The 14887-nt window shown below is 37.2% G+C and overlaps 1 protein-coding gene across 1 annotated transcript in view; it reads left to right on the top strand.

Annotated features, from left to right (window-relative positions):
* MIPEP (mitochondrial intermediate peptidase) overlaps nucleotides 1–14887 on the top strand; it is a 64267-nt gene that overhangs the window by 31841 nt on the left and 17539 nt on the right. The window contains exons 15-16 of the mRNA XM_058825475.1: nucleotides 4811–4885; nucleotides 10472–10591. Of these exons, the coding sequence (XP_058681458.1) occupies nucleotides 4811–4885; nucleotides 10472–10591 (195 nt within the window). The remainder of the gene's footprint in view (nucleotides 1–4810; nucleotides 4886–10471; nucleotides 10592–14887) is intronic.

Below are 14887 nucleotides of genomic sequence, written 5' to 3'. Positions count from 1 at the left end.
TTTTTTTTCTACAAGGTATAGTAGGTAAACAACTTCTGTGTGAATCGAGTTGTTTGGAATGATTTAATATCATTACAGGTAAGTTATGACAAAAATAGCATTTGTCATTGAACTCTCTAAAGTCTGTCTTAAAATAAAGCTCAGATAACCAATCATGGATATAAATGGAAATTATCTGCAGTGTTTCAAAATTTCCATTTTTAACACCGTGTAGGGCAGTGAGTGAAATATTTTGTGATGAAAAATATACTGCTCTATTTAGGATTATAGTAGGATTAGTTAGATTCTGTTAGTCATGAATTTCTGCTTTAAAACCGTACATGAAGTTCTTCTTTATCAGTCTGTTACAAGGATCTGCTTTCTGTGGGGTGTTTGGAAAGCAGTGCTCTTTGGAGCAAGGTGACTTTTGGTGGTCACTTTAAGACATGGTAATACAGAATGATTTATATTTATACAGACATTTCAAAAATTCCTCCTAAGTTGTGTAGTGTTATACTTCATTGGAGCTTCTTATCCAGTACTAAGCATTCAGTGCATTTCAGTATTATGGAAGTAGAAATATGTTTGCCTCCATTGAACAGTTAGGAAAATATGCTATCTAACTTCTGTTTAATAGATACTGTCTGAGAAATTTGCTCTGTAATTTTTCTTTTTTTTTTTTTTTCTTTTTTTTTTTTTTTTTTGTCTTTTCAAGAGAGCAATTGTTTCTGCAGAATTGATTGCACTAAGAAAGGTCTCTTTGCAACCTGGGAATTAAACTCAGTTCAGGAGTGTTGATCATTTATCTATTTAAATCTACATACAGAAATAGGACTTTGTAATGTTCTCTTGTTCTCTATAAAGTTCGTGAAGTGTTTAAACAGCATGGAGTTAATCTGATTGCATACAAGTTCAGAGAATGAGCTTCACTAAAACATCTGAAAGAGATTTGTAGAACATTATTTATGGCTTTGTATTTTCAAAATGACTTGACAAATCTAAACCATGTTTAGTTTCAGTGCAAAAGCTAAGAACCAGACTTTGTGTCCCATTTGGCATTTCCATAAACTACTTCTGTTTATTGGTGGTGAAATCTTCCCTTTTCAGACAGCAATTGAGAGAGGCTTGATGTAAAAGTCCAGTCTTGAAGAATGGATTATGCTGGATGATGAGAAGAGCCTGAAACTGCTCTGTGGCTCTTGAGAGCGTTAGATTCCTTCCTTTTAATTGCTTTTTAAAAATTTTAGAATGCATTTTTAAGCCATTATCCAACATATATAAATCTGCTTTTGCTTATGTTGGTTCATCTAAGCTGACTTTAAGAATCTGATATTGAATTTCCACGTTTGTCATTTAAATATAAATAGATTGAAGCAATCTTTTCTGTTGTGTATATGTTATGAAGTAGTTAGACTTTAAAATCCCATCTCTCTTACATTTTCAACTTCACAAAGATCTTTTTGGGGCTTAATTTCTCTGCTTGTTCCCTGATTAATTCTTTTGTGGCGCAAAGAGGAAATTCTTTTTTTTTTTTTTTTGTTTCTCCAGTTTTTGATTTATTTGAAAAAAATGAGTCCACTTTACCCCCTTTTCAAGGGGAAGTAAGGAAAATGGACAAAAAAGGTAGAATGTGAAAATTGTGAAACCATTTAATCAATATGTTGTTCTCTATGAGAACATGCATTAATTTTCTTCTTATGAATTAAGAGACCGAGCTTTTCTATGCTAGAAAGCTGCTAGAAAGCTGTGTTCTGCACCAGCTACACCACACAGCTCTGCTGGATGTTTGCAGAAGGTGGACTTGCTACTGACCCAGTTTGTGTTGGAGGCAATGCAGATAATTTTTCAAAGCATCCTTTTTTTGGCATTGCTGCATCTGTGCTCTAGTTTTTGCATGGAAACTTCAGGTGGTGTGGTTTCTAATATTCCTGCTGAGCATAATTGCATCAGAAAAACTTGCCAGTGTAATCTCATATTAGCCATTGCTATAAAAGTCAGTTGTAGAAGGACTCGTCTTTGAGGATCTCACTTATAATCAGTGCTTATGCTTGTGGGAAGAGGAAGAGAAAGAGGTGTTTTGATTATTAAAACATCTGAACTGTTGAAAATTGTATTTTAGTAGCATTGCAGGAAAAGAAATTGATGGGCAGAGCTTCCAAGATGAGAGCTCATTTAGATGTAGATCATGAGGTTCTGGTCCAAAATATCTTGAAGGTTATAGAAAGCTTGTCTCTGCTTTCTGTCTCTTTTGAAAGGTTGTGCTGTTGAATGTTGATGAGTGACAAAGCTTGCAAACTCTCCTGTCAGAAGGAGCAGGTCTTTTGAACTTAGTTGAAAAAGCTGGCCAGAACAAATCTATTTGTTTCAAGAAAGTAGCAACCCTAGTTTTCCTTTCATCCAAAAGATGACTCAAACAAAAAAATCCTTGAGATAAAATGAATAAATAGAGAGGACTGTAATTATTAGTTACTAAAGTTGGATTAATCAGGTAAGCTCATGAAGTCAAGCCTTACCAAAATGGGGACATTGCAGCACTTAGACAGTCTGGGGCATGGGTGCCATTCTGTATCACTGTGATTTTGTTTAATTTCATTTGTAAACTGCAGAGATACATGGTAGGTCTGAGCTAAATAATTTTAAGCTTTTGTGTCTTTGGAGGCTCTCTTGAACAATGGCCAGTGTTTCAGCTGTTCAAATTTGAACTGAGTTCATTTTTCACAGAGATGGAATTACAAAGACAGTATTGTATTAACATGATTGAAAGAATAAGCCCACAGATAGTACAGTTACAGTTTGTTGCAATTACTACACAACAGTAAGGAGTTAAGCATGCTTTGGGACGCAGAGAATTCTTTTCTTTTAGCCACCATGAAAACTGAAAAATTCATTCCAAGATCTTAAAGTTACTTAATGGAGAAGGATAGAAGAGTGGACTCAAAGTAAAGCATGTAGTGTTTAAATTTTAAAAATTGAATGGTTATTCAATGACATAGTTTTAGGCAAAGCTCTGTGAAGTCTTTCTTTTAGATGGAAGATGACAGTCTTGTTCTGGTGTTACCAGAGAGTTCATCTTTCAGGAGAAGTGAAGTAAGAATGCTGATACCTTTTTTTAAATTAATTCAGCTGCTTATTAAGCAACTGTGTGAGATTGTAATGGAGCAAGGAGGAATAGTTTCTACTGCCTGAAACAGTACATGCTCCAGTTCAAGACCTGAATGTATCTGTGTGCACGACATTCACAGAAACGTACTTTGGAGTGGAGATGTGATCTTTGAAAAACCCTCTGGAGTCAAATTCTGCTTCCCTGAAATATTAAGATCCCAAAGGTGTTTTGGAAAAAATAGGTGACTTCTTTATCATCTTAAATTCTTTCAATTTAATCTAATTTTGGCAGTGTTTTTCTGGTGCCAAATTCTACTTGACTTGTGAATTATGATCACAACACAATCTTTGAGCCAGGTTAGTAACACAGATAGATTTAAGAAAGACATAAATATTTTTTCTCCTTTGCCTTTTTGTCAACAGGTGGTTATAAGAGTGACCTGTACTTTCTTCTTGATTTTACTTTTACTTCCTTCTTGATTCTTTTGATTTTCTGCCTTATTAAATTGTCTGGCTCTATACCATGCTTGACCTAGCTAACTTTTGACTTGGAGAAGAGGTTAGAAGCCTTAGCAAGTACTGCATAAAGCAGCTGCACAAGCAGAGACTTTTTCTTACCTGCTTCAACTTTGAGATTCTAGAGTCAATTGATAAAATTTCTTCACTTAGGTGTACCTTCTATAGAGCTGGCCTTTATTCTGTGAACATTGCTTGTCTGGAATTCATATAATTTGCATAGAATCTAAACATATGGCTCTGCCATATCTGTAGACTTTCTTGGATTATTTCTTGAATCCTTCAACACACTATAAAAGCATAGGTGTGATTTTAGAGTCAAGTTTACTACCTAGCATCTCTATAACATAGAGATGCTACATATTAAACATAACTCTATACATGTTGTACAACTTTCAGTACCTTTTTAATTTTTTAGCAAAAATGCAGTTACTTTAACTATATTCCATTTGTTTGGTTAAGGAAGCTGCTAGGGAAAAAAAAAAGAAAATGTTTGTTAGGAAAAACATCTCTTGAAAAACTTCAGCAAGCGGTGGAAGAAGCGTAAGGTCACGCATTCATAGACAGATGTTCTTAAAAATGTGGCGTTAAAAAGTCTTTGGATGTTTTTGCAGACATCTGGATGGAAAGTCAAAAGGTTTTTTTATAATTACTTGAAAAATGTTTCTGACTTTTCAGTATGTGGTGACATGGATAATTTTATTGCCATAGATGTGGAATAAATTTAACTTTGTTAAAAATTTCAAAGGGTATATATTTACTGTTCAGTACAACTAAATATTTGTATGTGGGTTAGGGCAGAAGGTCTCATGCTGTCTCAGTTGAAGTTATGAAAACCCAGTATTATTAAGCTCAGTATTATGAGTTATATGATGTGGGAGGGCTTTAACTGCCCCAGTCTGTTCTTTATGTCTAAAAATAGTAATAGATCTTTTACAGGCATATAAGGGAATATGGAATTAATTTATAGAAAAACAAACAGATTTTGCTTAGTGATTTCTGTCTTGCTATGTGGATTAATGCTGATATCTTAATTGGCCATTTAATGCTTTGTTCAAAAAATATTTCCTTCCTCAATGCAAAGCACTTCAAATGTGTTTTAGTACCCTGAGGGTTTTTTTTGTATCTTCAGCCTCTTTTAGTAATTAGCTATTTAAACACAATTTACAAATAAACAATAAGTCTAAATGTGACCTGTTTGTTTTTTTTCAAGCCACTACCAAAAAACATGGTGTCAAGACTGTGTGAATCCAAAAAGGTGTGTGCTGCAGCTGATATGCAACTCCAGGTATGTGTTTTGCCTTCTGATTTCAACTCTCTATTCAGCACTTACAAAACATATTTTTGTTTTTATAATTTTGACCAATTTTTTTATTTTCATGTAGATGTGTTATCTAAGTATATGAAAATTAGTTAATTCTTACATTAATTTTATGTTTGTTTTTCTGCACATATTCTCTGTTGCTGCTTAAACCTAAATGCTTCTATCTATAGGAAAATATCGTGAAAACCACAGCTTTTGAAAATCATTGGATTATCAGAATCCCCAAATGTAGTTTAAGATTGAATTCTTGAGTTGATGGAATCATTTAAGGGGAACTTGAAGTAGAGGAAGTATTGTGTACCTTGGATCATTAAAATATAGTATGAGTGGGAGATACAGGCTATCACAGTAAAATCAAACCAGCACATCTATGTACTAGAATGTGATTTGAGTTCCTTGTCTTCTGCAGCTCCAGATGAAAGTGGCCACTTGTCACATCAAAATTGCTGGCTGAGCTGTGAGAATGTAAGACTTCTCTCTCATAGTGTTAGGAAAAGTAACTAAATTCATAAACCTTTATTTTCTGTGGGTAGCTGTGATTGATCAGTAATTTCTGTAAACAACCAGTGATGCTGTTCTTCAAAGGAAGTAAAGGAAATCAGATTTCTGTCTAAAATGGTATTTGGCCTTTTTCAGTCCTGCAATAGAAGTTCTCAGATATGTACAGTAGCTTTAGCATCCAGTAAGCATTTGGCTGTGCTTAGTGTGCTACAAGATTTTGCTGTTTGATTTTGTTTTCTTCTTTGTTTTTCTTTAAGCGCAAAGCATATAGTTTTTCCTTCTGCAATTAACCTGGTGTTTAGGTGAGATAACTCTGCTAGTACCTTAGTGAAGGTTAGTTGCTGAGATGGGAAAGAAACAAATTTAGAGATCTTTGGTATGTCTTCCTTTGAGAAGTGGCCAAATGATCACAACCCTGTCTACAAACAGGAGTTGGGCTGGTTAATGAGGTTGATCTGAAAGAGAAACGTCAATATTTGCAGTTTTCTCTGTGCAGTTACATGGAAGATTTTAAACTAATCAGAAGCCTCGAGTGTGGACCTGTAAGCTGTATACGTGTCATTTACACTAGTCAAAGCCAGACTGAACACTGTTTTCAGTGTATACATGTATTTTTCCTTGGTTAAATGTAATGAGCTTTTGAATTGGACTTTTGAATTGTGCTTTCAGTGCAGTGCTGGCTGTTAGCAGCCAATGCTGGCTGGGCAGGTGCTACCTGTGCCTATACCTCTGTGACATGAAAATATAACTGCACTCTCTCTACAGGTCTGATTTTAAAATGCACACTGCTGGCTTTGAAAGATTCTCATAGACATGTCTGATAATCCAGAAAGAATGTGGGCCAGAATACAAATAATTATTACAGGAGGTTTTTATTGGGGAAAAAATTCCGGATTGAAATAAAATTTATACTTTGAATGCTTAATTGTGGACTTTTACTCACGGGGGGCACAGCACGTGTACAGATTAGTAACCACCAAAGTGTTGAGGAGCTCCTTTGACCTGCACCCTTTCTTTTCTGGCATCTCTGTCCATAACAGCTACGTATCAGTCTGACAGATTTCTTTCAACCTTTTATATGTACTTGCTATGATTTTGTCAAGGTTTGGGACCAAGTTGGCATTGTGGAGGCTGAATGGGCTCAGATATTGAGCAGTATAAGTCACAAATATATTCACAAGTGACATGGCCTCCGTGTTCTGTGGTGCAGGAGAGAGTATTCCAAAAGGAGAAGTGATTGCATCAGTTGCTTGTGGTGGGGCTGTGCAATGTCCCTGCTGTTGTTGGCCCTCAGCTGTTCCCTGGGCCTCTTTAGAGTCTGTCTTGGAGTCATTCCACAGCCTGTGGCTCAAGAACACCCACTTCTGGTGGGCTCAAGTTCCCGTGGGTGCCTAATGATTGACTGCTGCTGGCAGTGATTTAGCAGGCTGCTTGCCATCAAATTTTTCTTGTGTAAATTAAGTTAAACTAGTTTCAACACATGCCAAATGACCACAATGCCATTCTGAATAATATTATTCATTTCCTACTTTCAGCACTATGTTTTTGGAGATGCCAGGTGTAAAACCTGCATAAGTGTGCGCTCATTTCAAAGAGACAAATTGGCAGAGCTATTCTGTTGAATAATTCAAAAATGTCCCAGAGAAGTTGACTACATGGCAAATACAAATTTAAGATTCCATTTTAGAAATACATATTGTAAGTCATGCAAATTAAAAAGTATAATAATTAATTGAAGCAACATATATTTTAATTTCCAGATGCCAAAATATATACATGCTGCTAGCTGTATACCTGAAAATACTGTGAATGATGATTCTAATACTGTTCCTTCAGACTTTGCAAAGACTATATTCTGTATTGATGGCTAGATGCTATGTTAGCTATATTTGACCTTTAAAAGTAGAAAAAATGCTGACAAATATTCCACCAGTTTGGAATACACCTGGAAGTTGTTCTTCTGTGGTCTGTTCAGGAAATAAGTCTATTGGCACATGAAAGTAAGAAATATTGCTGCTTTTTCATAACTGTAATACCTCTGAATTTTCTTTTAGGTGGTGTAATCAGTTACTCAGAAGGAAAGATAGGAGAGTCCATACATCTCCTAAGGCTTTTGCCAGGCAGATTGAGTCCCAGAGTCTTTCAGTCAGTAGTAACTTCACTGGAAAATGCCTGAGTGTGTGCATATTAATGCTATTAAGCAGACAAGGAGCTAGAAAGAACTGGAATCAAGTGAAACTAATAAATACCAATGTAAGTGCAAAACAGAGAGACAGTATGAAAATTAATGAGCATTTGATGGCATTTTTATTTTTTTACATATTTTAAGAAATGTGTTTTACTGAAATAAGAAATCATCTTCTGTCTACTGCTTGATATTAAGTATTAGCTTGCTCCTCAGCAGTATCATCTAAAATCCTGTGATCCTGGGATGTGTTTTCCATTTCCATTTCAAAGGCCTCTGTAAACACACAGAACTGTGGTTTGTAGATGGAAATGCATTGTGGGTATAAAGTTCATCCAAGTTTATTTTCAGGGATGGTTTTTTTAACCGTGCTGTCCAGGTGGCCTGGCTCACAGCTTTCTTCCCACACTGTACATGTGCCAGGATCAAGGGAGAACTTATAGCTGACTTCAGTGACTCATTTCCCTGTCACCACATTGTTCTTTAGACAGAACATTTCACTGGCCTTTCTTTGACATTTCCCCACTTCCTAGCTGTGAGTTGAGCTTTTGCTCCTTGACCACAAACTACTTCACTCCAAATTTTACTTTAGAGAAGGTCCCCTGCAGTGCAGATGCAGTTCCCCCATCTTGTGAAGAACACTGAAGAGCAACTGCAGACTGGTCCAGACAAAGATGGGAGATAGAAAAAAGGATCAAGGCTGTGCTGAAGCTTGAAGCTAAAGTCTGTTGTCAGATGCTGAAGTTCCTCATGTTTGATTTGGATTTTGTAGAGAGGAGAGGGGAAGTTAGTGTGAAATGACTACTGCAGAGTTAAAAAGGTCTAAGGTGACAGGAGAAAGTGACCTTTTTAGGACTATTACATGAGGTAATTTTCAGGTCTATTCATGGTACTTACTGCGGGTCATACTCTTAGTTGCCCTTGCTGTCATAAACCTGTAGCTTTTGTTAAAAAAAAAGAATGGGATTCTAGTGACTGGGAATGCAAAGCCATTGTAAAGTCTCTTTCTCTTCTCAGATAAATAAGAGTAAAGTATTTTTGCAGTCTAGTGTAGATTTCTCTGTATATTTTTAGTCTAAACAGATGCTTTCTGGCTACTCTGTGTTAGTAGATGGACAATGTTGAGTGCTTACATGTCTTGTTCAGTGTTGCTACCTGAGACATAAAACTTGCAGTGTCATTAATGGGTGATTGTGTGAGTTGAGTCTTACTGACATCTCTTCTCCTCCTTAGCCATGGCTAATGAGGAGCAAGCAGGAAATCTATGAGTAGCTCCTGCAAGTCACAGTTTATTCACCCCCCTGCTTATAACATTCAGTTTTTCTTGGAAAAAAAACCCCAATGTCTTGTTATTTGCCAAGAGAGACTGTCAAAGGGTTTATCAGAATTCTGTATGTTAGAAGACAGCTTATTCAAACAGAAGGATTATACTCTTCTAGAAACGGTCACATTTTTGGTGAAACTACATGTTGTCTCCAGAACAAATAAAAATATTCTGAATTCTGATAAATTGTTAAGGAATTCAGAATTATTTGTACTAACATTTCATAATAAAGAATCTTTTCTGAGGTTCAAGGAGTTTTGTTAATTAGGTAACATAAAACATCCAAACAACTTTTATTTTTTCATAAAATTTCATGGTTATAGTTCCTGGAACAGTGTGTTTATGTCATTGGGGATGGTATTGCACATTATAGGAGTGTGACTGGGCCTGAATCTCTAGCCAAATGATTTGCTTAATTCCTTGCAAAAAAGCTTTTTGAGGCTCCTTATTGTCAACTTTGCTATGAAGTGTGCTGATTACAGGATGACCTGATCTCTTCCCTTGAGCATCTGGATCGATCAAACTACTTAAAAATGTCTCATGTTGTAAAGCAGTGGGTGTCCTCTGTCTTCCTTGCACTTCTACAAAATAAGTTCATACTAAAAAAATCTTCATACCAAAAAAACAGGCTGCAATAATTTCCTCTGTCCATGCCTCTTTCATGTTTTTTCTTACCATTCCAGAGACTCTGCCTTGCTGTCTTTGCTTGGAAAGTCTTTTTAATGGCGCTGCTTTCCCACTCTCTGAACACCTCAGTTATATGGTCATGCACCTGCATTCTGCTGTAGTTCACATGCATAAAAATTCCTTATGGATCAGCTCTTACTTCTGGCACAGTACCCTCCTGGTGCAGTGTGCTCTCAGCTAAGCTTACACTTAAGCAATTTATTGCTCTGATGGTGAGAGCTAAAATAAAGGAAAGATTGGCCTTGATTACTACTCTGTTGCAGGGCTCTGACAGAAACCCAGTAGTGTTTACAGCTCTGTGTAGTGGGCATGGTGCTTTTAGGTCAAAGGTTGGACTTGATAATCTGGGAGGCCTTTTCCAACCTCATTGATTCTGTCATATTCTTAACATAATTCTTATGTTCGCTGCCTAAGCCATAAGTTGCCCCTGCAGGGGTGAGGTGTTCTCATGGCTGCATGTACACATCTTGAAATAGCTTATTTTGCAGTGTCCACTTAAATAACTTCAAAATAGAAATTTAAAAATACTTTTCTTGAAAAGGGGAATTGCTGGAGGACCTTAGGGACAGATCTTAACTTTTTTAAAAGGTGCAGTTTAGTGCTCCCAGTGTGATAAATGACATAAACATGGATTTATGAAAGGTCATGATGGTGGTGGCTGATGAACTCCAAAAATCTGTTTCTCTCCTCGTATAACATTAGTATGTCATGCTAATTATAGAAGATTTCCAAACCATATATATTTAAACTATTCCCTCTCCCTAGTCCATCTCTTATGTTCTTTTCTTTGTGTCTTTTTTGTTTTCATAAGCCAATAACATGTGCCAAAGACAATTGTGTTTTCTCTCTTCAGGTTTTTTATGCTGTCTTGGACCAAATCTACCACGGTAAACACCCTCTAAAAAAGTCAACCACAGAAATTTTAAAGGAAACACAGGAGAAAGTTTATGGATTGCCATATGTACCCAATACAGTGAGTAGCAACAGAATAACTGTATAAACTGCATCTTTTCTTTGATAGCATAATAATGCCCCTTCCTCTCCATGACCCTTGCCTTGCACACTCATGTGTTTACTACTGTATTGTTATACTGAAAGAGTTTTCTTTCACTCACTTTATCCAGAGAGTAGGGATGTTTTTGTATAAATGTAGTCTTTTAATTATGAACTTCATTACCTTGCCTTTATTTTCTTAATAAAGAAGGCACTGGAAACAATATATTGGAAAGAGGGTTTATTTGAGCTTTTCAAAGGCTGCTTATAAAAGGCAAGCAAAACACTGTGGTGCAATTGGTGTGTGTATGCTGTCAGCATGAGAGAAAGTGTGAAGCAGGAAACAGAAGTGTGTTCTTCTTCTCATTGTATTCCTGTGACCTTTGTCATGTCATTTATGTTTCATGTGTGATGTGAAAGTGAAGAAGTCTGGAGTTCTACTGAGCTATCTAATTTTATCTTCATCACGACATGCATTTGTTCTGTACATCATGTGACAGCCAAAGATGTAGTTTGTATATGGCAGTCACGGGATTTCCTGGTCTGTGTGAAGCTGAATTCCTGCCTGGAGCCTGGCCCCCCCTGTCACTGTTTGACACTGTGGTCAGAATACCCAAATGCTTTTGCTGCTTCACAGGAAATGTACTCTCCTCCTTGGCAAAATGTCTTTCCTTCTCTGAGAACAGTGTTGGGAGATCTGTTCCCTCATCATACCTGTACTGCCCCTGCTCACACCTCCAAAAGAGTGTCACATCTTGTCGTGAGGCTGTGATCATTTCGAAGTGGGACAGCAGGTTTTGGTCTGGAACTTAATCCCAGCAAAATATACTGTGAACTTCTGAATAATCTGAAAGTCTATGTTTATATTTATTGAATGTAAAATTAGTGTCAAGAACTGTAACACAGTTTAAATTTTCAGTAAAATATTGTGAAACAATGTATTAGAATAACATTAGTACTCTGTAGAGTATTTAATGTCTGTAGTTTGTCTTGCTGTCCTTCACTGTTCCTCCTTCTAAACTTGAGACACGTTCGCATGTTTAATTTGTAGTCCAGATAAAAAAAATAAAAGCCTTGAAGTAAGGGTTGAAGTTTTTAAGTGAAGAGTATATTTCTTCCTTTCATTTGATTTCAGAGGTAGACATTGAAATTCAGTAGTAGGGACCAGGTGGTTTTTTTTGTCTGTTATTTGGCTAGGCACTTGCAGAGCTGGCAGACAAAACAAAGTGTTTTGATTATTTGAATTTAGCTGTTCTCTATACCTTTAGATTCCTTTATGTATTGTTAAGTCAGGCTTCTACATCTTAAGTTAGTGGTGTTGGATAAGAGAATTTCTTCCTTAGTGAAGATCTTCACTGCATTAATGTGGTTTTTCTGTAGCAGCATTGTCTGTCAGGGCTGCAAGCATCCATTATTATCTCTTCCTGATGAACCCTAATTCACTGCTCTTGACAGGCATGTAAACGCAGTATATATCCTGTGAATGTACTTGGTTGGGCTTCAGTCTTATTGTGCAGACTTATTTTCTGGAGTAGAGGCACAGCATGTGTCTTCTGTCATTCTCAGGCACAGCTCAGATAATAGGACAGTTTGCACGTGTCTTTTTGTTACAGTGCTTTTAAAATGAGGCATACAGACTACACCTAGTAAGTAAAAGCTGCTGCTGCACCTATGGGCTGTACTTGTTTAAGGTAAACCTAAGCATCATGTGTTACATGCTAACAGTAGGAGGGATAGTGCAAAAGAAGCCCTGTTGAGAGATAGCAGAAAATAAGCCCTGTTGAAGTCTGTATTTTCCATTCAAACAGATTTTGCAGGCACTGGGGCAGCAGGCATTGCACACAGCCATGTTTGCTTTGACTGCTTTGATGCAGACGGGCACGGGAGCTGGTGCCTCATGCAAGGCAGAAAGGAAATCAGATGGAAGCACGGAGAAACAGCACCCCACTAGACTTTGTTTGTCTGAATAATGCAAATCTCAATTTCTGGCTGGCCATTGCTTATCTGTTCAAAAGTATACAGGGTTTACTGCTGGCTCCTGGAGGATGAAATTCCACTGGGATTTTATTGCTCTGTTACTGATTCCAGAAGCTGATGAGTGCCAGGCAGGGGGCAAGGAAATGTATCTGCCTGTTTTTGTAGAGTCCAGCAGTTTTTGTTGCCAGAGGAGATTAGTGTTACTGAGTTTGGAAAGCGAATAGCAATTTTGCTGTTCACTGGATTCTTGAGTCCTTGTGATCCCTTTAAAAAGCTGCCAGTCTTCTTTTTGATTCTTAGGTAAGCAAGATAAACATACTAGTAATGACCATATATTTTCCAGACATTCCTTCCTGAATGTACATTTTGTCAAAATCTGTGCACTGTGGGGAATTCAGTACTCTGCTTTTGCTCCAAACTTTTGTGCAAATCATAGCTTATTTCTTATCTCTTGTGAAGTCAGTTTTCATTAATTATGGCCTGCCTTGCAGTTGATGATACTGTCTGCTTTTAGAGTGTCTCCCATAGTCTCTTCTACATTTGTCCCCAAGATGCCCAGAGAGGCTTTTGAAAATGTATCGGGTGACCCTTTGATCAATCTGAGACATGATCAAAGTTTCTCCTCATAATCTGTTGCTTAGTCCACTCATGTTCCCCAAGTTCAGACTTGAAAAGTACTTTCCTTTGAGACAGTTATCAAAACTTAATGATATGCCATTGCTAGTCCTTCGCCAAGCATAATAATTCCTATCTCCTGCTGGGGGCTTGGTTCAATATTGTAAAGAAAATGACACACAGGGTAAACAGACTCTGCAATGATAGTGGAGTTTGCAGCCTCCAGTTACACGAAGAGCTCTCAATAATGAAGTAGTAGTACAATAAACACCACCTGCCCAGATCATCATACCTGTATTTTCTTTGTGAAGTAGTTTGAGTTATTAATTCTTATTTTCAGAAAATTATGGACTCAATATATTAATTGTCTGTCCCTTGTAGTAACCTTTCCTAATCTGGAATTTTGGTGGGAGATGGTTTGACTGTGACTGTGAGGAAAAATTATTTTGAAGAGGAATACAAGGAATCTGTTTCCTTTTTAGATGACTGCCAAATAGTCCCTTTTGCATTTTTCAAAATTACATGTTCTTCTGGTAGGCTTTTTTTCCAGAAGCAGCTGAATTTCTTGTGTGGTACTTGAATACAAAGTGAGATGCTGGAATTTAACTACACACATCATTATAATTACTTTTGATAGGAGGCAACATGTTGGTATGCAGGGTGCCTTTGATATTTTTTGGAACACTGAATAATTTGCTATATATGCCTTTTTGTTTTAACATATTAAAATACAGATTACTTCAGAAGATACTTCAGAAGTTACTTTACTGGTACCTTAAAATGTGCATCAGGTTACAGGTTTAATTATGGCTATATAGTTTTGTCCAGAGTGTAAGTTTCTTTGGCAGCATGGCCTATGGTTACTAGTGTTTGGAAAGACCAAAACACCTGTGAGACCAAAAGTGTTAGCCAGCCAAGTTTGCCAACAGAAGACAAGGCAGGTATTGTGAGAGATACCCTAGAGCAAAGATGTGTATGAAAATGGTGTATCACCAGTGTGGTTGTTAGTCTGTCTTCTTCCTGCAGCTGGGAGGACTCTGCCCAGACAGGGATCCTGACCTTGGAAGGCTCCACCTAGGTCCTTGTCTTAACTTGCTGTGGTTGTGTCTGTCATGTTCCTGACAAAGGAAATCAATGGCTGAGATGCAACCTAACATTTGGAGTGCTTGCTCAGGGAGGCTGTCAGGCACTATGGGAAGATGTGGCTTGCCATGGGAGCTGAAAACACAAGTTTTTCATTAACAGGGAACATGCAGAGGCATGGGTGTTTGGTCAGCTGAGGAGGAGTTGATGTCAATAGGCAGAACTGGCTTCTCTACAGAGAGAAAATAGTTTTTGCATCACACATGATTGCCGTGAGCCAAAGCCTCCTGTTCTGTTGTTGTTGAAGAAAATCTGTGTGCAAGAGAGTGTAGTTTTAACAGGCTTATTCCTCAGCTTACTGAGGGCTGGCTGGCAGTTTGAGTGAAGTATCTTATTACAGAATTTGCCATCTGTGTTCTTGTGGCATCTGTTGTCTTAGGATTTCTTGTTAGGTTTTTGGAGTGACTACTAATGTGCAGTTATATATAACTCTGTTTTTGTATAAAATTTCATGTGAATATCAGTAATGCATATAAAAAGAATAAATAGTCAGACTGAGCAAGCAATGAGGCAGCTGGCTTAAAGTAAATAAGAGATAACC

The sequence above is a fragment of the Ammospiza caudacuta genome, chromosome 2 (assembly GCF_027887145.1).
Source record: "Ammospiza caudacuta isolate bAmmCau1 chromosome 2, bAmmCau1.pri, whole genome shotgun sequence".
NCBI classification, from domain to species: Eukaryota; Metazoa; Chordata; class Aves; order Passeriformes; family Passerellidae; genus Ammospiza; species Ammospiza caudacuta.
The sequence above is the reverse complement of the archived record's forward strand: the minus strand, read 5'-3'. Positions and strand labels throughout refer to the sequence as shown.